A 25296-nucleotide genomic window follows, 5' to 3' on the forward strand; every position below is an offset into this window, starting at 1 on the left:
AGTCGGAGTAGAGAAGGAGGTAAAAGGGGGGGAGGGGTAGCATTATTAGTCAAGGACTGTGTCACAGTGTCAGAGAGGAAGTTTGATGAGGACTTGTCTGTTGAGGTAGTATGGGTGGAGATTAGAAATAGGAGAGGAGAGGTCACCCTGTTGGGAGTCTTTTATAGACCTCCTAAAAGTTCTAGAGAGGTTGAGGAAAGGATTGCGGAGACGATCCTGGTTAGGAGTGAAAGTAATAGGGTAATTGTTATGGGGGACTTTAACTTTACTAATATTGATCGGAATTGCTATAGCTCTAGCTCGTTAGAGGGGGCAGTTTTTGTACAAAGTGTGCAGGAAGGTTTTTTTGACTCAGTATGTTGATAGGCCAACTAGAAGTGAGGCTATATTGGATTTGGTGCTGGGAAATGAGCCAGACCAGGTGCTGGACTTGGAAGTTGGTGTGCATTTTGGTGATAGTGACCACAATTCGGTTACTTTCACCTTAGTGATGGAAAGGGATAGGCATGAACCTCGGGTCAGTAGTTTTAGCTGGGGGAAGGGTAATTATGAGGCTATTAGGAGAGAATTAGGATGCATAGGTTGGACTAGGAGACTACAGGGACTGGGAACGTCCGAAATGTGGAGTTTTTTTCAAGGAGCAGCTACTGCGAGTCCTTGATAGGTATGTCCCTGTCAGGCAAGGAGGAATTGGTAGAGCTAGGGAACCGTGGTGTACTAAAAAAGTTGATTCGTTGGTTAAAAAGAAAAAGGAGGCTTATGTCCGGATGAGACTTGAGGGCTCAGGTAGTGCACTAGAAAGCTTTAGATTGGCTAGGAGGGAGTTGAAGAGTGAATTAAGAAGGGCTAAAAGAGGACATGAGAAGACTTTGGCTGATAGGATTAAGGAGAATCGTAAGGCGTTCTATAGGTATGTTAAGAACAGAAGGTTGGTCAGGGCAAGATTAGGGCCAGTTACAGACAGCAGAGGGAAGTTGTGTATGGAACCGGAAGAGATTGGTGAGGCATTGAACCAATATTTCTCTTCGGTGTTCACGCAGGGGGGCATGAATGTAGCTGAGGAGAACACTGGGTTGCAAGGGTGTAAACTAGACAGTATTGCAGTTGATAAGGGGGATGTGCTGGATATTCTTGAGGGTTTGAAAATAGATAAGTCCCCTGGTCTGGACGGGATTTACCCTAGGATTCTCTGGGAGGCAAGAGAGGTGATTGCAGAGCCTCTGGCTCTGATCTTCAGGTCGTCGTTGGTCTCGGGTATAGTACCGGAAGATTGGAGGATAGCGAATGTTGTCCCATTGTTTAAGAAGGGGAACAGAGACTTCCCCGGGAATTATAGACCGGTGAGTCTTACTTCTGTTGTGGGCAAGGTGTTAGAAAAAATTATTATGGATAGGATTTATAGTTATTTGGAGAGTAATGAATTGATTGGAGATAGTCAGCATGGTTTTGTAGCGGGTAGGTCGTGCCTTACTAACCTTATTGAGTTTTTTGAGAAAGTGACCAAAGAGGTGGATGGGGGCAAGGCAGTTGACGTGGTATATATGGATTTTAGTAAGGTGTTTGATAAGGTTCACCATGGTAGGCTTCTGCAGAAAATGCAGATGTATGGGATTGAGGGTAATCTAGGAAATTGGATCAGGAATTGGCTAGCAGATAGGAGACAGAGGGTGGTGGTTGATGGTAAATATTCGTCATGGAGTTCAGTTACGAGTGGTGTGCCTCAGGGATCTGTTTTGGGGCCACTGCTGTTTGTAATTTTTATTAATGATCTGGATGAGGGTATAGTTGGGTGGATTAGTAAATTTGCTGATGACACCAAAGTCGGAGGTGTGGTAGATTGTGAGGAAGGGTGTCGTAGTTTGCAGGGTGACTTAGACAGGTTGCAGAGCTGGGCTGAGAGGTGGCGAATGGAGTTTAATGCAGAGAAGTGTGAGGTAATTCACTTTGGTAGGAATAACAGATGTGTTGAGTATAGGGCTAACGGGAGGACTCTGAATAGTGTGGATGAACAGAGAGATCTAGGTGTATGTGTACATAGATTCCTGAAAGTAGGGAATCAAGTAGATAAGGTTGTTAAGAAGGCATACGGTGTCTTGGCATTTATTGGTAGGGGGATTGAATTTAGGAGTCGCAGCGTCACGATGCAACTGTACACAACTCTGGTGCGTCCACACTTGGAGTACTGTGTGCAGTTCTGGTCCCCACATTATAGGAAGGATGTGGAGGCTTTGGAGAGGGTGCAGAGGAGGTTTACCAGGATGTTGCCTGGTATGGAGGGGAGGTCCTATGAGGAGAGACTGAGGGATTTGGGGTTGTTTTCGCTAGAAAGAAGGCAGCTAAGAGGGGATCTTATTGAAACATATAAGATGATTAGAGGTTTAGATAGGGTGGATAGTGATAGTCTTTTTCCTCGGCTGGAGAAAGCTAGCACGAGAGGGCATGGCTTTAAATTAAGGGAGGGGTAGTTATAGGATGGATGTCAGGGGTAAGTTCTTTACCCAGAGGGTGGTGAGGGATTGGAATGCCCTGCCTGCTGCAGTTGTAAATGTGCCTAGTTTGGGGGCGTTTAAGAGATCCGTGGATAGGTTTATGGATGAAAAGGGATTGGTTTAGGTTAGAGGGTCATTGTTTTTTAACTGGTTGGCGCAACATTGTGGGCCGAAGGGCCTGTTCTGCACTGTAATGTTCTATGTTCATTTTCATTTTTAAAAAATTCTTGAAGCATTTTCAAACATTTTTAATATCAATTTCCAACAAGGAGCCCATTGAGTCTGCACCAATGTTTGGGAGTATATGACTCATGTCCATATTCATCTCACCCCTGTGCACTTAACTAACTGATATATCTTTGGACACCTAAGGGGTAATTTAGCATGATCTCTCCAACTAACTTGCACATGATTGGACTATGGGAGGAAACCCATGCAGACATGGGGCCATATGTGTCACTGTTGCCCAAAGAACTGAACCTGGGTTCCTGGTGCTTGAGGCAGCAGTGCTAACCACTGCACGTTAAGGGCATTTTTGAAAATTCTGTTCCAATGGCAAATGCTGCAGGATTGGGTGGAAGGTATAGTTTACCACTGTAATTAGTTTTTTGATGTTTCCAAATGCCTAATGTGAATTAGCTGTGCAATTAGGAGCCCTGATGGATGACAGGAAGAGGGAATACTTAAAAGCAGGATCGAAAATCACTTTTGAACAAAATACAAAGTTTTTTTTAGCGTCACAAGTCAGCTTATATCACATTGCAATAAAGCTACTGTAAAAATTCCCTGACCGTCATACTACAGGCGCCTGTTCAGGTATAGGATGGAGAATTAGTTGTATTCTGTCTGAATTTGAGAAGTGAAAACACAAGTATTAAAAACATCTAATTGGAATAATTTGTCTGGGAGTTAAAGTGCGCCCCGTTATCACGTTTTCCTAACTTTATGTTAAACCAAGTCGTATAGAAAGAAACAACAAAACCCTACCTCAGAGGAGTGTACTTTTAGTTACAAAGCACCGTTTCAAAAGACTAAATAATGATCAATAATATGAGTGTTTTTTCCACTTCCTTCTTTCTTGTCCGTTGGAAATGCGGACGCGCGCGCTTTTTCTCCCCACGACCAACCGCGGCCGCCATTTTGTAGCGGGGAGGGGAGGGGTGGAGAGATAAAGATGAAGGAAAAGTGGGGGAGGGGTGGAGCGATATCGATGGAAAAGTGGGGGAGGGGTGGCGAGGTTTAGTTTGTATTTGAGGGGAGGGGGGGGCCCGGGGCGGGAGTGCAGATCGGGGTGGGAGGGCGTGGATGGGGGAGGGGTGGAGGGATCTTGATGGGAGGGTGGGGGAGGGGAGAGGCGGTGAAAAACAAGATGGCCGCCGGCCGCTTGAAGCGAATGGTTTCCCCGGCGGTGAGTGAAAGCGCTGGCGAAGCGCGGCAGCAGCAACACGGGCTCAATCTGGCCGTGTCGTCATCACCACTACCGCTGCTATCGTCGTCGCCTCCTTCGGCTGCGCCCTCGCCGCCTCCCTCTTCGGCCCCAAACGGCACTCTAGACGAAGGGGAAGAAAATAATAAAAATAATAAACTCGCCGCTGCTTTATATTTATCGGCCGACCGTATGGACTCTCTGTTTTTGGCCCGGCCGACCAGAGTGCGGCGGCGCCCCGAGCCTTTCCAGCGCGGCGAGAGGTGCGCGGCGGCCGCCGCTCGAGGAGGAACCAAAGACCCCGAGACAAATAATTATAACCACCACAACCATCACAACAACCACCACCACCATCATTCTCCTCACCGCCGGCACCATCGTCACCATCAGGCCAGCGAGCCGGCGGTGAGTTTTACGGCAGCCCCCAGTCTCGGCCTAAACAGGGGCTCCTCGCGGCTCTGCGCCAAGCGCCAGGACGGGATGAATTCCGATAGATTTTTCTCCAACGCCGCCGAGGTGGAGAAGGGCAAGGCTGCGGTAGAGGGTACCGCCGGCAACGGCCTGGCCGAAGAACGGCCTTGCCGCAACCGCGACCCTGGGCTGGTGAACGGTAGCAACAAAGCGGCGGGCGGCTTCGGTGCTCAGCGGAACAACGGCGCCATCTCGTTGAACTCGGCTTCGCCTTTCAAGGGGAACCCGGATAAAAGCCGCTGGCTCCGGCTGCAGAAAAGTACCAACAGCACCACCCCCGACCCTGGCCTACTGTCCAAAGGGAGCAGCAAAATTCCCGGTCTCGAGTATAGATGTCATGCCGAATTTCAGGGCGCAAACCCGGGAGAAAGTTCACTCAAATCTCGCTGCAGCGAAATAAATCTCAATTGTCCAGGGACCGAGACCCCAAACAAAAAACATACCGATAGGAGAAGCAGTACCATTAATCACCACGATAGTGGCAATAGTCTCACTAATAATGTTAATAGTAGCCATAATATTAGTGTTAGCCAAGATGAGGTGAGTGCTCAGAGTTTATTAGTCATCAGTAAGCAAGCGGAGATCAGGAGCAGGGCGCACCGGCTCTGCAAACGTTTGCAGGTAGTACAAGCCAAGCAGGTGGAGCGCCATGCTCAGCAGCAGCTGGCAGGTTTGGTGGGACACAGTTTAAAGCGGTTTTCTTCCTCTTTCACCGAAAGCTTTATTAATAACAACAGTAGCAGTAATAATAAACACAAAAATACTTTGCACGGGAACAGCGCACTAGTTGGGTCTTCGTTGCTGAGGAGTTTTCCGAGAACAGATTCGGAAGGAGGTGGTGGCGATGCTCATTTCAGCCTCCCCTCATTCCTTCGATCTGGCGGGGGCGGTAAATGTTTGTTGTCTTCGCCGAATGGGGATACTTTCTCTGGTTTTGTGAAAGATCGAGCTGTTTCGGAGGATCTGCTGAAACTGGTGTCCAGCGTGACTGCAAAACTCAGGACTTCGGAGAGGGCTTTCGATTCTGATGCCACTGAAAGCAGCTCAGGGGGCGAGACGGATGTGGAAGAGGACGGCACGGGTGGTGCAAAATTCGAGCATCGACATGCAATTCTGTAAGTAATCGGGAGGTTATAGTTTTTGATCCCTTGCGGAAGCAGTGGGTCGCTTTTGTAAATGTCTCTTTTAAATGTGTTTGCCGCATATCGTTACTGCACATATCGAAGTATATGTTGTTTGCACTTCGGATTAATGACTTGACAATACTGTAAATTTGTTTGAGGTTTCATAATTTTAATACGATTAACCTTTGTTTTAGTTAATTTGTGGAAGAGATTTCAATAGGTCAAGATGGGAGCACCTCACTGCAATGGCATGCTGCATGCATATTGACTCCAGTTGGAAGCTTATTCTTGTAAGCTGTTGCATTTAGGGTTGCAGGAATAACAGAAAGCTCTGCAGCAAGTCTGCCACAGGGTCATCATTACGTTCAGTCGCTATCTGCAGTGCAAACTGCATGTTGTTGTGTTTTATAAACCATTTATAATACTGCAACAATATGTTTTGGTGGGTTATTATTAGTGCCAACAGATTGTTGGCTATTGTTAATTAAATTGACATTTTTAACGCTGAGATTGGCATTTCTGTTTTGCTGGCACTATAAGTTATCTCATTTTCTGACCATGAACCTTGTTGTATATTTAAAATACTTTCACTGTCTAATTTGAAAATGTGAGGAGGTACAGCGCAAATCTGTTTTGATTCACCAGTTGCGCAAGCAGAAACCAGTGAATTGTGACCTCATTGGGTAATCGTGTTCTGTTTTGTACAGATGGCAATTAGTGAAAAGCTGTCTTGTAGCCGTTGACAGCTCTTCAGTTTTCCTTCTTGGTTCTAATCCCCTGCTGTCTTTCCATTCAGTGTTTCAGTTTTGACCAGTATTATCCTGAGTCAGCTTGCAGAAATCCTGATTACTTGTGTGATTTGTGATCCTTGCTTGGTGTTGTGTCTCCAAATTCTAGCCCATGTAAACTGAAATGATTCTCATTTGTATCTGTGTGATTACAAATTTTCAGGGTCAGTTGTCAAATCTTCCCTCGTTGAATTAAATCTACCTTGTACTCACCACCTATCATGTATATGCCAAGTGAACTGTTCAAGATTTTTCCAAGATGAAAATTGTAAGCCTTGCTCTTTGAACCTACAGTGCACATAGTCCATTCTAATGTTACTACTTAGCCTGTATCATGAATACAGTTGGCCCTTAAAGCAGTGGTTCCTTTACTAATTTTTGTTATTTACAGCAAGAAGACCAGGGCTGACGAGTATTAAGGGAAATAACTGCCATTCCTATTATCGTCATCTCGACTTTTCATCTGTTGTGTATGATAGTTGATTTGATCATATTTCATTCATAGTACCTTGTTGTGGGGAAAAAAATTCAAATTCAAGAATTTTTTTCCACGTAATCTTAAACATTTATCAGCAGATTTTCCAGGGTGTTGCTTGAAAGAGTCAGAGTAAAGATTGGAATGTGATCTTGGTGCGACAGGAAATAAACAAAGAACAAAGAAAAATACAGCATAGGAACAGGCCTTTCAGCCCTCCATGCCTGTGCCAACCAATCAGAATGCCCTAAGTAAATTAAAAACAACTTTGGCTCTTACTCATTCCAAATCCCTCTGTTCCCTCCTTATTGATGTATGTTGCTAATGTGCCTACTTCATAACTATGAACCGTACATGATATGTGCACTGCATACCAATTTAATGCATTTATGATCATGTATTTCAACGTGGAGGTTTGGTTAACTCACAGGTATACTGACTATCTTTGGATAGTTGCTGGAATGCTTATGACTTTTTCTACCAAGTCTGGATCTGTAATTGTAAGTGCAAATATGTAAACGTTGCACACAGTTACTTACTTTGTGACTTCTTATAACTCATTGAGGTTTTTTGTCTGAATAGTTAGGTATTCATGTTGGGTGGTTTGTGCTGAGTTTCTGCAGTAGAACTTTGAGATAGTAAAGTTTGGATCCTGTAAAGATGAGTCAAATGACTTATCTTTGTCCATAACTTTTATGCAGTTGCAGCTGTTTTCTGGTATTGGGTTGGAATATCAGTGCTGCTGGTAATTTTTTTTCTTCCTGACTTTGTGGACAGAATAATTGTTCAATGTTGTCCCTTTCTAATCACTGACCATCAGCCTCTGCTGTAAATGAAGAGTGTGAATTTTCGACGAGGGCAGCAGCTGGCCTGGGAGATTCATCAATCAGCGTTTGCTGTCTTCACTCATGTATAAGAACATAAGAACATAAGAAATAGGAGCAGGAGTAGGCCATCTAGCCCTTCGAGCCTGCCCCGCCATTCAATAAGATCATGGCTGATCTGTCGTGGCTCAGTTCCACTTTCCCGCCCTCTCTCCATAACCCTTAATCCCCTCTCTTATCAAGAACCCATCAACCCGCTTCTTAAAAATATTTAGCGAGGCAGCCTCCACCACTTCAACGGGCAGAGAATTCCAGAGATTCACCACCCTTTGAGTGAAGAAGTTCCTCCTCAACTCTGTTCTAAACCGCCTCCCCTTTATCTTGAGGCTGTGCCCCCTAGTCCTACTGTCTTTTTTGAGCGGGAAGAGTCTCTCCACCTCTATCCTATCCATCCCATTCATCATCTTATACGTCTCAATGAGATCTCCCCTCATTCTTCTAAACTCTAACGAGTACAAGCCTAGTTTATTCAGACTCTCTTCATAGCTCAATCCCCTCAACTCCGGTATCAGCCTAGTAAACCTCCTCTGCACTCCCTCCAGGGCCAAAATATCCTTGCGCAGGTGTGGCACCCAATACTGCACACAGTACTCCAGCTGCGGCCTCACCAATGCCCTATACAGCTGCAGCAAGACCTCCCTACTTTTATATTCAATCCCCCTCGCTATGAAGGCCAGCATCCCATTCGCCTTCCTGACCACCTGCTGCACCTGCAAGCTGGGTTTTTGCGACTCATGCACAAGGACCCCGCGGTCCCTCTGCACCGTCGCCTGCTGCAGTTTTTCGCCACGTAAGTAATAGTCCTTCCTACCATTCTTCCTACCAAAGTGGACCACCTCACACTTGCCAACATTAAATTCCATTTGCCATTTCCTGGCCCATTCGCCCAGCCTATTCCATACAGTTGACTTGGAAGATAGAATAATAGGAACATAGGATGAGAGAGAGCCATTTAGTCCTTCAAACCTGTTGCACCATTTGATAAGGAGATCTGTGAATTATCTCCAAATAAATGCTTGTCCTATACACTGTTATACCTTTGATAAAAATCTATCTCAGTTTTAAAAGTAACAATTGATTTAGTATTAATTGAAGAAAGTTCCAAATTTCTACTATCTGTTGTGTTTCCAAACTTCATTTCTGAAAGGCCTCTGATTTCAGATCATGTCTCCTAGTCTGAAATTCACCAATCAATAAGGTAGGCACAGATAAACTCTTGGTTTACCTTAATATCTTGGCAACTTCAGTCATTTCATCCCTTTAATTGTATACATTTCAGGGAATGGAATCCTAGTTTGTAAAATTTCTCCTTTGTAATTTAGTCTTACAGGCCAAATGTGACCACACACACACACACACACACACACCCCCCCCCCCCCCCCCCGGTTTCCACGTTATTTTGCTTTATTTCAGCATTCCATTAGATATATTGATGATTTTCAGGCCCTGATCGTGACATTTTTTCATTATCTGTGCACCTGGACCCCCACCCCCCCACTCTTTTGTATCCTTCTTAAAGCTAAAGTGCATGAAATTGTGTTTAACTATATTGAAGTCCATTTATTCTATTACCTCTGTAATTTTATGCATCCATCTGTATCACCTACAACATCTATCTTTCCTGTCATCATCAAGTTTGGATATGTGGCTTTGTATCCCATCATCTAAGTTCTTTAATGAATACAGTGAGTAGTTGAGTCTCCAGTAGGAATCCTTACGGATTACCATTAGTCACATCCTGACAACCTGCCCATTATCCCTGCACTCCATCTCCTGCCACTTGGCACATTTCTTAACCAAGTCAATAATTTGCCTTCACCATCAACTAACATCCATTTATGAGGGATTTAATTAGAAGTTGCCTTGGAAGTTCACACAACTAACATGAATAGACCATCTCCTGCCCATACTTCAGTCATCTCTTAAAATTTAAATGAGGTTTGTCAGGTGTGATCTACCCTCTGCAAATCCACGTTGGTGTCCTCTGAACATTTAAGAATTTTCAAGGTGCTCATTGTCATTGTTACTCTTAACCACAGATCAGAATGAGACCATTGAGGTCTTAATAAAAATTGAGTTCTGGTTTGTATGCAGTGTGAACCTGGAGCTGTGAGAGAGGACAAAAGTGAAACAGACTTGGCATGTCAGAGTTGCAATTTGATCAAAACGTGGAATGTTAATCTTTTCAAAAATAATCAGGGCTTGGTAAATAAGGGGTTTGAAAGGCTCTTGCCAAATGCACAGTTGTTAACTGTGACAAAATTATGCCATCTTTACTTTACCCTTAACCAGTCTGCAGCCTTTGATATGGTTGACCATACCATTTTACTCAAATGTCTCCACTGTCATCGAGTTTGGTGGAATTGCACTCTGCTGGTTCCATTCTTTTGTTTTTATAAATTCCAATCATAGCTGAAGAATCACCTGGAAATGGTTTCTTTTCCTACTTTTGTACCGGTATCTCCCAAGTATCGATTTGTGGCTCCTTATTTCAACTCGCCTTATTTTCATGTTATCTTTTAATGACGTTACCTGAAACTATAGTGTCAGCTTTGTGCATAAGCTGATGGCAGCCGGTTGCACTTTGCCATGCTCTTCAACCCTTCCAGTCCCTCTAAATTGTCAGACTACTTGTCTGACATCCAATACTGGATGTGCAGAAACCTCTTGAAACCTGAATAATAGGAAGACTTATGCCCTAACTTTCTCTGACTCCCCCATTCAACCTCTGTCTCAGATCATGTGTTGCCAACCCCCTCCCTAAGCCTTTTGACCTTGATATTTGACTATTCCAACACACACCACGTTGGCCACTCCATTTTTACCCATGGTATACTTGAGGTAATCTAAAGTTCTGCTGCCGATTTTCTACTCGTTTCAAGTTTCATCACTCATCACCATTGTTCTCATTGACTTTTCCTAGATCAACTAAGGCTCTATTTTAAAAATCTTGTCTTAGTTTTCAAATATCTTTATGGCTTTAGCCATATAAGAACATAAGAAATAGGAGCAGGAGTAGGCCATCCAGCCCTTCGAGCCTGCCCCGCCATTCAATAAGATCATGGCTGATCTGTCGTGGCTCTATCTCTGTAATCTCTGCTAGCCCTACAACTTTAAGTTCTCGGCTGTTAATGAATTGAAAGCTGTACCATCAGTTGCTAAGGCCCTCGGTTCTGGAATTCCCATTTAAAACTGAGATGAGAAAAATTCTGAGTGTCATGAAGCTTTGGTTCTTTATTCCCCAGAGAGCAGTGGAGATGAGTCAATGGATATTTTTAAGGCAGAGATACATTCTTGACTAACAAGGGAGTCAAAGGTCATTGGGTGTAGATGGAATGTGGAGTTGAGGTCACAATTGGATCAGTTGTGACCTTATTGAATGGTGGTGCAGGCCAAGGGACTGAACAGCAAACTCGTGCTCTTAATTCATATGTTCTTTTCAAGTGTCTCCTCTCCTTTGGGGTGTTGCTTAAAATCTAGATCTTTAAGTTTTGGATATCTGCCTGAATATTGCCTCTTGCTTGGTGCCAAATGTTTAAAAATGCTGTGATGAAGCAAAAGATACAATGTAAAATCAAGGTGTTGGTCATGATGTTGATGCAGTCTCCTATGATGGGTGTATGTGACTTTTAGATGAACCTTGCGATGTCAGCATTCTTTCAAGTGGATGATTTGATCTGGAAAATTCCATTTCAATTTTTCAAGGTCACCTTTTGGAAAAATAATCTTGCTGACTTGAGTTGTTATTGCCTATTTTGATACTCTAATCTTGCAGTTGAATTGGAAACTGGAAGTTCTAGCTTGTAACTGAGTAAACCCAAGTATGAGTGTTACCTGCGTGTGTCTGAGTGCACAGAAACACTTTTCAGTTCATTTATGTTAATCTTCAATTGTTCTTGCAAACTTTATAGGTTGCCTCCGTTTAGTTTAGCTGAATCAGGAGATTAGTTATTTTCTGCATCTACTTTACAGAAACAAATGGCCAGTTTCCACTGTGTTCCTGCTGATCACTATCCACGAACTCCTTTTGGAAAGTGAGCATGCATGGACATTAGAGGCAACAGGATTCGACTTGGCTTTGTTGTATTCCAACATCAAGGAATTTGGCAATTTTCCTGACTCACTTGGAAGAAGATACCTTGGGACTGTTTATGTTGGTGAAGCCACAATCCCAGCAAGATCTGGAGGATCTCGGCACATATGAAGTCTTCTGGGATTGTTGTTTTTTTTCAACTAGGATATGTTCATTAATAGGGTTGGTTTTTGAAAAATATCTTTTTCTGTTGAGAATATTTTGTCATTGCCAGGGATCTTAGTGAGGTGTCTGGCAGAAAGACCATTTCATGATTGCAAGGGCTTGAGGCTTGTTATGCTTGAGGCATGATAGTTTGAAAAGTTGCCTTCTGTGCCCAAGACTCTGAACCTAGTAACATCCTCTTTGTGCAGCATGGAAGCAAATTTAACAACAGACAAAAGTGAGAATTAAAAATCTTCAATGAGGAAGAGTATGAGACAACGAACAAGAGGTGCAAAAAACGTACTGTAAATGTTTCTCTAAGTATGTGAATAGTTGAGATGAGTGCCGATTGTAGTAATTGTCTGGAACTACTTTATAATCATGGCTGATAATCCAACTCCGTAATGGGTTCCTGCTTCCCCCATATCTTTTTGTTCCTTTTAGCCCCAAGAGCTACATCAAACTCCTTGAAAACATGAAATGTTTGGCATCAAGTTTGGATTATTTTTTATTAGTGTCATGAGTAGGCTTATATTAACACTGCATTGAAGTGACTGTGAGAATCCCCTGGTCGCCACACTCTGGCACCTGTTTGGGGACACTGAGGCAGAATTTTAGCATGGCCAATCACGTAACCAGCACGTCTTTCGGACTGTGGGAGGAAACCAGAGCACCTGGAGGAAACCCACACAGACACTGGGAGAATGTCTGTGGAATCTGCACTGTGACCTAAATCAAACCTGTGTCCCTGAAACTATGAGCAGCTGTGCTGAGCACTGTGCCACCATGCCACTCAGAAAACTGCTTTCTGTGGTAGAGAATTCCATAGACACACCACACTCTGGGTGAAAATTTTTTTCTTCATCTGAGTCCTTAGCAGTCTACCTTGATCCTCAGATTTTGACCCCTGGACCTAGACTCACCACCCTTCCTGCACCTACCCTGTCTTGTCCTGTTAAAATTGTATAGATCCTCCATTTTTCCAAATTTCAGCAAATCTAATCCTCATCAATTCAATCTGTCCTCGTAGACAAGTCTTGCCATTTCTAGGAATTAATCTGGTTATCCTTTATTGCATTCCCCTTGTAGTAAAAACACCCTTCCTCAGATTTGGAAGCCAAAACTCTGTGCGATATTCCAGCTGTGGTCTCACCGAGGCCTTGTATAGCTGCAGTAAGTGATGCCTGCTCCTGTTCTCTTACTACAAAGGCCAACCTACCATTTGGCTTCTTTGTCACCTACATGCTTCGTGCAACTGGTGAATAAGGTTTAATTGCACCATCCCCTGACCCAATCTATAGCCATTGAGATAATCTGCCTTCCTGTTTTTGCCACCAAAGTGGATAACATCACACTTACCCACATTACACTGCATTTGCAATGCATTTGCCCACTCAGCTTGTCCAAATCACACTGCAGCATCTCTGCATCCTTCTCGCAGCACACCCTCCCAACCAGCTTTGGGGGTATTACATTTAGTTCCCTCAGCTAAATAATTAATCTACTACTGAATATCTCTGGTCCGAGCAGTGATCTTTGTGGTATGCTACTAGTCACTGCCTACCACTTGGAAAAAGATTCCTACTCTTTTGATTCCTGTCTGCCAACCGATTTTCTATCCATCTTGGTGTATTGGTGGCATGTTGGTACAGCGGTTAGTACTGATGCCTTACAATACCAAGGGTCAGGGTTCAATTCTGGCCATGGGTGACTGTTCTTCCTGTGTCTGTGTGGGTTTCCTCCCAGCGCTCCAGTGTCCTCCCGCACTCTAATGGCATATGGGTTAGGTTGATTGATGATGCTAAATTGTCCTTAGTTTCAAGGAGATTTGCAGGGTAATATATGGGGCCATGGGGCTAGAGCCTGGATGGGATTGTTGTTGGTGCAGGCATAATAGGCTGAATGGTCACCTCCAACACTGTTGGGATTCTATGATTACCTCCAATCCCATGAGCTTTAATTTTACACACTAGTGTCTTGTGTGGGACTTTGCCAAAAGCTTTCTGAAAGTCGAAATAAACCACAGCCACTGGCTCCCTCTGATCAATTCTACAAGTTACACCCTCAAAGAATTCCAGTATATTTGTCAAATGTGATCTCTCCATTTGTAAAAGGATGACCACCAATACATCCACTACTTCGAGGCCTTTTCTTTGAGTATTCTAGGATGTAGGTTCTCGGGCCCTGGGGATTTAATGGCCTTCAATCCCATCAATTTCCGTAGTACCATTTCCCTATTCATACTGATTTCCTCAGTTCCTCCCTCTCAGTAAATCTTGTGATGTCCATTATTTATGTCCTCCTTTGTGTTGGCAAAATCTTGTATTTAATTAGCCAGTCAATTCTTTGTCCCCATCATAAATTTCAGACCGCAAGGGACCTGCATTTGTCTTCACCAATCTTTCTCTTCGCAGACTTATAGAAGCCTTGACACTCAATTTTAATGTCCTTTGCAAGCTTACACTCAAACTCTATTTTTTCCTCCTTAATCAATCCCTTGGTGGTCCTTTGCTGAATTCTAAACTGCTCTCAATCCTCACGTCTGCTGTTTTTTCCAGCCAATTTGTATGCTTCCTTTGATGTAATTCTATCTCTGATTTACTTTGTTTGGACACTTTTCCCTTTTTATTTTTGTGCCAGGCAGGAATGAACAATTGTAACGGTTCACCCTTGCACTCTTTGAATGTTTGTCATTATCTATCCACTGTCACCCCTTTACATAACATTCCCCAATCCATTGTAGCCAACTGGTGCGTCATATCATCGTAGTTTCTTTGATTTAGGTTCAAGACCCTATTCTCAGAATCAACTACATCACTTTGCATTTCGATTAAAATTTCTATCATAGTATGGTCGCTCATCTCCAAGGGATTTCACACAACTTGATTGCCAATATTCCTTCCTCATTACACAGTACCCAATCTCAGATGACCTGATCTCTTGTTGCTTCCTCAATGTATTGGTCCAGAAAACCATCCCATACGCACTTCAGGAATTTCTCCTCCATGTTTTTGTCACTAATCTGATTTGTCCAATATATATGCAGATTAAAGTCACTCATAATTGCATATGTTACTTTATCACAAGTGGCTCTAATTTCATGTTTAATGCCATCCCAAACATCATCAATGTTTGAGGTCTATACTCCACCCCCACTAATGTTGTTTTGACCGTTGGTTTTTCTCAGCGCTACCCATACAGATTCCACATCACTGGAGCTCATATCCTTCCTCACTATTAATTTCCTTTTTATCCAGCAATGCAGCGTCATTGCCTTTTCATTTTTGTCTGTCCTGCCTAAAAATTGAAGATCTCTGGATGTTTAATTCTCAACCCAATCATTCTGCAGCCATGTTTCTGTAATCCCAACTATATTCTACCAGTTTGCATCTATATAAGCGATTAATTGATCCACTAATTGTGAATGTACAGCATGGATTCACTGGGTGTGAAGGATTAAATTGAAGTGCAGTTTGCACTAACTTTGACTGTGTTCCTCTGAGCGTAGAGAAGTGCTTTAAATAAGGTGTTGAAGATCATAATTAATATTGTGGAATATAGATGGTGGCTGAATAAGAAGACACAATCTTAGAATTAGAGGAGTAAAATCAGGAAGTACTTGGTCAGGCAGCGTGCTTACAATTTACAATCTCAAACTTGTGGATTTTAGGTCAATTAATATTTTCTAAACTGATTCTTTTAGTTTGGCAACATTATCAAGGTGTCTGAAAGAAAGGTGTCTGGTCTTGAGCACAGGCAAATAATGATCTAATTGACAGCATACTCAAAATTATGATTAAGCCTTCTCCTGTTCCTATGCTATTTCTTTGCTCTTCAGAAAATTAGTTCCAGATTCAAATGACAAATTGACTTATTTGCTTTTGGAATTTTGCATCTGTTAATAAGTACATTAGGCACTTAATGTTCATGGATAAATGGAACAGGTTACGTGAGTGAAATGGAGGGAGTAATTACATTTCTCACCAGCTTCTGAATGGTTTAGTTTTGACAGTATGGAACTGCAACATAAAGACTAAAAAGTTGAGGGAAAACTTGCACACGTATAGCGCATGAAGTATGGATATATCTTGATATGATGTGTAACCCCCTGGACTTGCAAAATCTCTCTAACTGTCCTGTCTGGTGACAATACACGTGTCTTTAACCTGTGCTTACCTCTCTCTCTCCACTCACGTTGTCTGTATCTTTGAGACTTGATTACCTGTAAAGACTCACATTCCACATTCACCCATTTTGTGAATTGAGTTTGTGTCCTTATGTGCCCCGTTTGTGAACAGAACTCCCATTCACCCGACAAAGGAGTGCTCCGAAAGCTAGTGGCTTTTACTGCCAAATAAACCTGTTGGACTTTAACCTAGTGTTGTGAGACTCCTTACTGTATATCTTGATAGGCAATGAAGCATTTTTGAAATGTGGTCACAGTTGGAAATGTGGCAGTTAATTTGCATGCAGCAAGCTTCCACAAATAGCAATGTGATGATGACCAGTTCAATTGTTTTTAAGATGTTGAAAAATTAGTATTAACCAGGGCTAGGGACAAATCTGCTGCACTTTGTAATGGTGACATGGGATCTTTTATGCCCACCTCAAGAGGGCACATAGGCCCTCGGTTTAACTTCTAATCTGAAGGATGGCAGCTCCGTCTGTACTGCACTCCATCCGAATTACACAGAAGTGTCAGACTTGATTTTTGCTCCGCAGCCTTGGGGAGGGGCAAGAAACCACAACTTCTGATTGAGGCGAAAGAGCTACCAACTGAACTTGGGTTGACAGTGCTAATTTCAATTCTCAGCACTATTTGAGGTGATGCTCTAACTGCACACCAACAAGAAACAATGTGGCAAAACACACCTAAGAAATGATTACTAGACAAGTTACGCTCAGTGGGACTGTCGTAGGATGAGGATTGAAAGGCTCATCTCAGTCCATGGTGAAGGATTGTTGACAGAATTCTGACGTGAAAGCCGGGACTAACAGCTTGGTTGCTGTTGAACCACTATATTGTGGTGTGAAGGGGAAGATTTGGCCCCAGTGTCCTCACCTCATAATTGTTAGCTTTAGAAAATTTGGAAGGCATGTGTACAAATGGAGCCAAATCTCAGCTTAAGTAAATCGTTTTGAGAGAGTAGGCATGGACAGTAAATTGTGGTGTCACAAACCAGGCGGATGTTCTCTGTGAATACATCCCTGCTTGAAACTGGTTCATCGCGGTGTATAGTTTTGTTTTGGAATGGGATGAGGAGTCATGTGAAAATATCCAGTCCAGTCTTCATGTAACAATTACCCAGGAGTATTAAAGACAAATGCACATGAATAGGATAGCAATACTCTCTAAGATAATTAAATATATGATATCAGCATCAATGGGGGCAAAGTAAAAGGGGTCAATGGCTTCATGTTTTTAGGTGCCCAGATCACCAACAACCTATCCTGGTCCCCCCATACTGACACCATAATTAAGAAAGCTCATCAACGTCTCTACTTTATCAGAAGACTAAGGAAATTTGGCATGTCACCTGCGACTCTCACCAACTTTTAGAGATGCACCATAGAAAGCACTCTGTGTGTTGTATCACAGCTCGGTATGGCTTGTGCTCTGCCCAAGCAAGGAACTACAAAAGGTCGTGAATGTCACCCAATCCATCACGCAAACCATCCTCCCATCCATTGACTCTGTCTATGCTTCTTGTTGCCTTGGCAAAGCAGCAAGCATAATTAAGGACTTCACGCACCCTGGATGTTCTCTCTCCCACCTTCTTTCGGGAAAAAGATACAGAAGCCTGAGGCCACATACCAACTGACTCGAGAACGGCTTCTTCCCTGCTGCTGTCAGACTTTTGAACGGACCTAACTTGCATTAAATTTATCTTTCTCTACATCCTAGCTATGATTGTAACACCACATTATGCAGTCTTTTGTTTCCTTCTCTATGAACGGTATGCTTTGTCTACAGAGCATGCAAGAAACAGTACTTTTCACTGTATGTTAATACGTGACAGTAATAAATTAAATCAATATGAATTTCTAAACACACCCACAGTTTATATAGAAATTATCCCTTGTTCCAAAATATTTATCTGCGATCTCTGAAACCCTTCCCTTCCAAACAACATCCAAATTAAAAACACAAAGTTAAATCCAGTTGGTAGTTAAAACAATCCAAGGTGGATGAGCAAGTCTGGCAAACGCCTTTTCCTGGCCTAGCAAAGATATTTAACAGTCTTTACGAAGGTATCTGCATTATCTCGGCTCTAAGACTTCTTGGATGTCAAAATGCCCTCTCAGACTCTGAGCTATAAAGCTGGCCTCTCTGGCTGTTTGATGTTGCAATGTCTTTCTTGGCTGTTAGAAATTAAACTGGTCTGCCTGCTTCTGCAGTTGCTAACAAGTATACCCTGGTTATTCTTTGATTCTCCATGAGTGTATTTGGGCTGTCTGCATCTCATGCATTCCGTGATTCTGGAAATTAGCATCTGTGAATCTCCACTGATCTCTGAGTTGTCTAGGTATGCTGTTTCTTGATAGGGTTATTTACACCTGGTTCTGTTTGGATGACGTGGATGTGCCGGCGTTGGACTGGGGTAAACACAGTAAAAAGTCTGACAACACCAGGTTTTAGTCCAACCGATTTATTTGATAGTAAACTCACAAGCTTTCGAGGGGACTCCCTCTGTCAGGTGAATGGAGAGTTCTCCATTCTCTCCATTCACCTGACGAAGAGGGAGTCCCCTCGAAAGCTTGTGAGTTTACTATCAAATAAATCGGTTGGACTAAAACCTGGTGATGTCAGACTTTTTACTCTGTTTGGATGCCCACCGATCTCATTACTGGGAAAGGTTACATCTCATCATTGCCATTACATGCTGGCTACTGCTATTACTATTCAGGTTTCTACCCATTGTTGGGCAGATCATATTCTATCATGACTTGTTAGATTCTTGTTCTTGCTGTTACTTAGCAGGCCCATGACAATGTTATAGTTGTGCATCTTTCTTATTACTATGTATCTTTTGGAAGTTATCCACAAATGATACTGTCTGATCCAGGCCTCTGGAATTGGTTGTTTAATGAAGTTCAACTGAAATGGATGGTTAAGTTCTGTCCTGTCTTTCCCCGTAATCGGACTGTGGTTGATGATTTGAGGTCCGTCTGCAATAATCATAGCCAAAGTATCACTTGCAGTGGCTTATCTTCCTGCTTTGCTTCCCCCCACCAAGTCTCCCAGTTATAAAGTTCCATAATCATTAAAGCATATAAGTCAGCAAGAGGAGGCCTGGAAAGGGAGCCTGAGAAAATAATACCAATAACCTGGAGTCCAAGAACCAAATCCACCTCTTGTAAACATTTGTCAAGTTCACAGTCGAAGACATGGCTCCAGGATCTGGCTTGTCAGTCACGCAAAGCCTCACAGAACCTATGACCAGTAACAAGGAGGTGTACAATCATATTGATTAGCGAGTGATCGCCGAAGAAGAAAGCCTAGGGTAATATAAGCTTTATTAACTGTTCTCTCAGTATGTCCTACCACCTTCAATAATTTATGCACACATGCATTCAGGTTCCTCTGCTTTCTACCAAATGAATTACTTCACATTTATCTGCATTGAACTTCATCTGGCACATCAGGTTGGACAAAGGGTCACCTGGACTCAATGCTGCCAGACCTGCTGAGATTTTCCAGCATTTTCTCTTGTCTAACCATTCTTTATTTTATGAGCATGATTCACCTTTCCACATATGAGGAAATCCCTTCTCACCTTTCCTCTCACACAATCAAGACATTGTGCTGCAAAGGATTACTCTGTTATTTTCCTCTCCAGAAATCTATTCCATTTGCTGATAACCTGTGTGAAGAAGAACTCTGATACCCCTCACAAAGTTGTAATTTACCAGTTTGAGCCTTTATCCTAGTGTGATTTTTTTTAAAAATTATTATACGGGATGTTTTTTGGTTACTATCTTGAATACTCCTGCAAGAAATTATTTCAAGTTTAAGAATCCTGTGTTTTCTGTGACTTCCTCTGACTTGTGTTTGTTTATGGCTGGTTGTATTTTGACTATCCTTTTAATTGCTGCTTCATGTATGGATTAGACTGTGTCATTTCAGCAACATTAGTCAATGAATCTAGATATTTCACCATGTTATTCATTTTAAGTGCTTGTCAGTTCACATCTTTTGTACTGTACATGCAGTTACTCTTTGAAGCCAACTCTCATGAGGTGGGTATGATTGTTGAATGTGTGGACTGGATCATATTTGGCTGTTATGAGTTCAAATTTATTCAAAGCTGTTCCATGCGTACCCAAATTTCCAAATTAACACTGTCCCATGTGCTGAATGATTTGCATTGACCTCTGCCCCACCAACACCGATATTTTAGAATGATCACCTTTGTGTTCAAGTTGCTCTATCACCTTACTACTTCCTATTTCTGTAAGCAGTCCTGTCCTACAAGTTTCTGTGAACGGTGCATTCTAAAAGTTGTGGTTGTGTATGTTCCCTTGATCCTAACGTAATGCTGGATGTTTACCTGTTAATGCCCCACAGCTTGCAAACTTTATCTAAATGTCTCTACACCTCCCATTCCCTTTTAAATTGCTCCATAAATCCGATTCTTAATAAACTGCATTTGGTTATCTCTCATACTGTTTCTTTTATTTGGTTTGGTGTTTGTTTTTGTCTGGCACCTACGTGAGGTGCTTTTGGGACAATGAGTTACAGTAAGCACAGAAACTGTGGCATTCAGTCTAACTGGCCTGTATGAGCATTTATGTTTCACATGAGTCTCATTATAAAACCCTTTTAACATGTCTTAGTCAACCCTGGTCTCTCATGTTTATCTAGCTTTGTAATGATTTTCACGTTGTCATCACTATCTCGTTAAATAAATGTTCTGTTGAATTTATTAGTAATGACTTTTAGAATTTATTACTCCCACAAGTAGAAATGCTTTCTCTGAAATGTTGAAGTGAGATTAGTTTACTTGTAAATTTTTTTCATGTGGTGTGATTGTTGCTTTTGCCCATCGATAATTGAACCGAGAAGAGTTGTAAGGCCATGTCAAAGGGAAGTTGTAAATCAACCACATTGATGTGGGGCTCGAGTCACCTGAAGGCCAGAATGGGTTAAGGACAGCAGATTTTCTTCCCTGAAGAGTGTTTTGTACCAAATTAGCTTTCACAACAATACCATAGATTTATGATCATTGTTGAGTGTATCGTTTTATTCCAGATTCATCAGTTAGATTAATTTAAATTCCACTAGCTGCAATAGTGCGACTTGAACTCAAGCCTCTAGTTCATTTCTTCGGGCCTCTGGATTGCTCATCAGTAGCATGGTAACTAGACCATTGTTCAGTTGGCAAGCGGGCATCAATACCTCGTTCATTTCATTATCTTGCAGGCCACCAAGCCTTCTCTAGAGACAAGCCCCAAGCTTCCTTGATGAATCTATCCTCAGTTCTGGTATTATACTTTAATGTCACTGCTTGATGGTGAAATGTGATCTTAAGTTGGGGAAGGTTGAATCTATATTGCCCAGACAATACTGGGTCTCTGAATGTGGCCTTCTGTCTGCCCGTGTGACTATAGTATGGAGTTAAGGATTAAATAAATGGAATTCCAGAAGGGATTTGTTGATCTGATAGCCTGTGAGTGGGTGAGTTGTTCATCCAAGGAAATAATATTCGTAAGAGCTGCTTCTCTATGCTTATGCTGCCCTTCAAAGACTAAAAGGATTTGCATGCAGGGGAAAATGCAGCAAATGTCATGCACACATCGTTCTTGGTCCTACAATGGAGGATTTGTTTGCAATCAAGAGGTTGTTGCATTTTGGTGCTTGTGATTGTGGTTGGTGATTATAGTTTGAAGGCAGAATGCAACGCAAGAATTTTTAGTTAAATATCTGGTGGTGTGTGAAATCTTTGCACACTTGCTTAAACAGCACTGGAGTACATTTTTCAGTTGTATAACCTTTGTGTTACATATGATGCGACAGAGGAGCAATTGTAGCTGGCCTCTTCAGGACTGTATGAGAAACTTTGAATATAATATTGAAGTGTACTGGCTTTCTTTTCTACTCGCTGATCTTCTATGGTATCAGACAGGGAGTAAGACCAAAATTATTTTCAATTGAGGCAGAGTTATAGTTACTTCTTGAATAAACATAGTAAATTCTTAAATAAAAGCAGAAAAATGCTGGGAATAGTCAGCAGGTCAGGTAACATTCTTGGAGAAAGAAAAAAAAGCTGATATTTCAGGTTGATGACCTTACTCAGAGCCCCTGGTTTGGTTATTTCTTACTCTTTTCAGATGTGGTATTGCTGAAAATGGCTGACATTTTATTGTGGATCCCTAGGTACCCTGAGCTACAGGTGATGGGCCAAATTTAATGGTAGTCCTTGTGATGAGATCCTCCCAAAATGCTGTTAAGTAAGGAGTTCTATTCTGGCTGTGTGTCATTAATGGAAGAGTGACTTATGTCTAAGCTACAATGGTGTGAGGCTTGGAGAGGAATTTGGAAGTGTTCATGTTCCTATACACTTGCTCTGCTTAGAACATTACAGCACAGTACAGGCCCTTCGGCCCTTGATGTTGCACCGACCAGTGGAACCAATCTAATGACCCTCTAACCTAACCTATTCCAATGTTATCCATATGCCTATCCACTGACCATTTGAACGCCCTTAAAGTTGGCAAGTCCACAACTGCTGCAGGCAGGGCATTCCACGACCTTACTACCCTCTGAGTAAAGAACCTACCTCTGACATCCATCCTATAATTACCACCCCTTAATTTAAAGCTATATCCCCTTGTGTTAGCCATCACCATCCGAGGTAAAAGGCTCTCACTGTCCACCCTATCCAATCCTTTGATCATCTTGTATGCCTCAATCAGGTCACCTTGTAACCTTCTTCTCTCCAATGAAAATAACCTCAAGTCCCTCAGCCTTTCCTCATAAGACCTTCCCACCACACCAGGCAACATCCTGGTAAACCTCCTCTGCACCCTTTCCAATGCCTCCACATCTTTCTTATAATGCGGCGACCAGAACTGTACGCAATACTCCAAGTGCAGCCGCACCAGAGTTTTGTACGGTTGTAACGTGACCTCACGGCTCCAAAATTCAATCCCTCTACCAATAAAAGCTAACACACCGTACACCTTCTTAACAACCTTATCAACCTGGGTGCCAACTTTGAGGGAGCTATGCACATGTACCCCGAGATCTCTGCTCGTCAACACTATTAGCCCTATATTCTGTACTCCTGTTACTCTTACCAAAGTGAATCACCTCACACTTTTCCGTATTAAACTCCATCTGCCACCTCTTGGCCCAGCTCTGCAGCTTATCTATAAAGAACAAAGAACAACCCAGCACGGGAAACAGGCCCTTTGGCCCAACGAGCCCGCGCCGCCGCATCCTCCTCCACCTATTCTACCCTGCGTGTCTACGAGTGGAACCCCTAACTTAGCCAGATTCAGGGGAGAATAGTGTCAGTTTGGTAAACCAATCAGCCTAAGAGCACATCTTTGGGGTGTGGGAGGAAACCGGAGCGCCCGGAGGAAACCCATGCAACCACAGGGAGAATGCGCAAACTCCCACAGACACAGGCCCAAATCCATGTGTCTGCACAGCTAGCAGTGCTAGTCACTGAGCTGTTGCGGCGCCCGTCTACCGGTCCAGGAACAAGCACACACACCGACACGAAGTACTAGGCCACTCCCGGAACCTCCAAGAGCAGCCCACGCACGACCCACTGTGTGCATGCCCCTCGTTTGACAACAAGGTGGACCTCCACCTGCGGAATAAAAAGACAAAAACGTTAACATACAAGTCTGCATTTCCGGTGTCATCCCGAGGCTCTGACCCTATTTAATACCCCCTACTATAACCCTTCATCCTTGTTTCGCTCATGTGTCTATCTAAGTAAACCTTAAACGAGTCCAACGTTCCTGCCTCCTCCACCCTACTCGGTAGCACGTTCCATACCCCCACGACCCTCTGCGTGAAGAACCTTCCTCTCACATCCAAATTATACTTCTTCCCCCCTCACCCTTAGATCATGACCTCTCGTAATTGTACCCAGTCTAGGGAGCAGTCTCTCACTATTGATTCTATCTATTCCCTTCAGTATCTTATATACCTCTATCATGTCTCCCCTCAATCTCCGTCTTTCCAAGGAGAAAAGTCCCAGTTTCTCCAACCTTTCCTCGTAACTCAGTCCTTCCATGCCAGGCAACATCCTGGTAAACCTCCTCTGCACCCTCTCCAGAGTCTCCACGTGCTTCCGGTAGTAAGGTGACCAGAACTGGACGCAGCACTCCAAATGCGGCCTAACCAACGTTCTGTACAACTGAAGCGTTAGACAGCAGCTCCTATACTCTATACCCCTTCCTATGAAGGCTAGCATTCCATAAGCTTTCCTCACAACCTTCTCCACTTGTGTTACAACCTTCATAGACTTGTGAACCTGCACTCCCAGGTCCCTCTGTATGTCTGTACTCCTAATCGGTCTACCTTTTATCACGTAGTTCCTCTCTGCATTATTCCTTCCAAAATGCATCACCTCGCATTTGTCAGGATTAAATGCCATCTGCCACCTATCTGCCCAATGTACCAACCTATCTATATCCTGCTGTATCACCTGACATTCCACTTCAGTCCCTCTATGTCCCTCTGCAAACTGTAACATCCATCCTCACTGTCTACAACTCCTCCGACTTTGGTGTCGTCAGCAAATTTACTAATCCATCCTTCTACACCCTCATCTAGGTCATTTATAAAAATGACAAACAGCAGTGGCCCCAAAACAGATCCTTGAGGTACACCACTTGTAACTGAACTCCAGATTGAATATTTCCCATAAACCACTACCCTCTGTCTTCTATCTGCTAGCCAATTCCTGATCCAAACTGCTAAATCACCCTCAATCCCATGCATCTGCATTTTCTGCAATAGCCTACCATGGGGAACCTTATCAAACGCTTTGCTAAAATCCATATACACCACATCAACTGCCTTACCCTTATCCACCTCTTTGGTCACCTTTTCAAAAAACTCGATAAGGTTTGTGAGGCACGACTTACCCTTCACAAAACCGTGTTGACTATCCCTAATCAATTTATTTCCCCCTAGATGATTATAAATCCTATCCCTTATAATTCTTTCCAAAACTTTGCCCACAACAGAAGTAAGGCTCACTGGCCTATAATTCCCAGGATGGTCTCTACTCCCCTTCTTGAACAAGGGGACAACATTTGCTATCTTCCAGTCTTCCGGCACTATACCTGAAGCCAATGACGACATGAAGATCAAAGCCAAAGGCTCTGCAATCTCCACCCTAGCCTCCCAGAGAATCCTAGGGTAAATCCCACCCGG

At 42.9% G+C, this 25296-nt stretch overlaps 1 protein-coding gene across 1 annotated transcript in view; it reads left to right on the top strand.

Moving 5' to 3' along the window:
* The first annotated feature begins 3854 nt into the window (after positions 1-3854).
* Positions 3855-25296, top strand: part of LOC145346765 (KAT8 regulatory NSL complex subunit 1-like) — a 168125-nt gene continuing 146683 nt past the window's right edge. Inside the window, exon 1 of the mRNA XM_080194464.1 lies at positions 3855-5501. Coding sequence (XP_080050590.1) covers positions 3859-5501 — 1643 coding nt within the window. The 5' untranslated portion in view covers positions 3855-3858. The remainder of the gene's footprint in view (positions 5502-25296) is intronic.

Source organism: Carcharhinus amblyrhynchos, chromosome 8, assembly GCF_965287045.1.
Source record: "Carcharhinus amblyrhynchos chromosome 8, sCarAmb.v2.hapA, whole genome shotgun sequence".
NCBI lineage: Eukaryota > Metazoa > Chordata > Chondrichthyes > Carcharhiniformes > Carcharhinidae > Carcharhinus > Carcharhinus amblyrhynchos.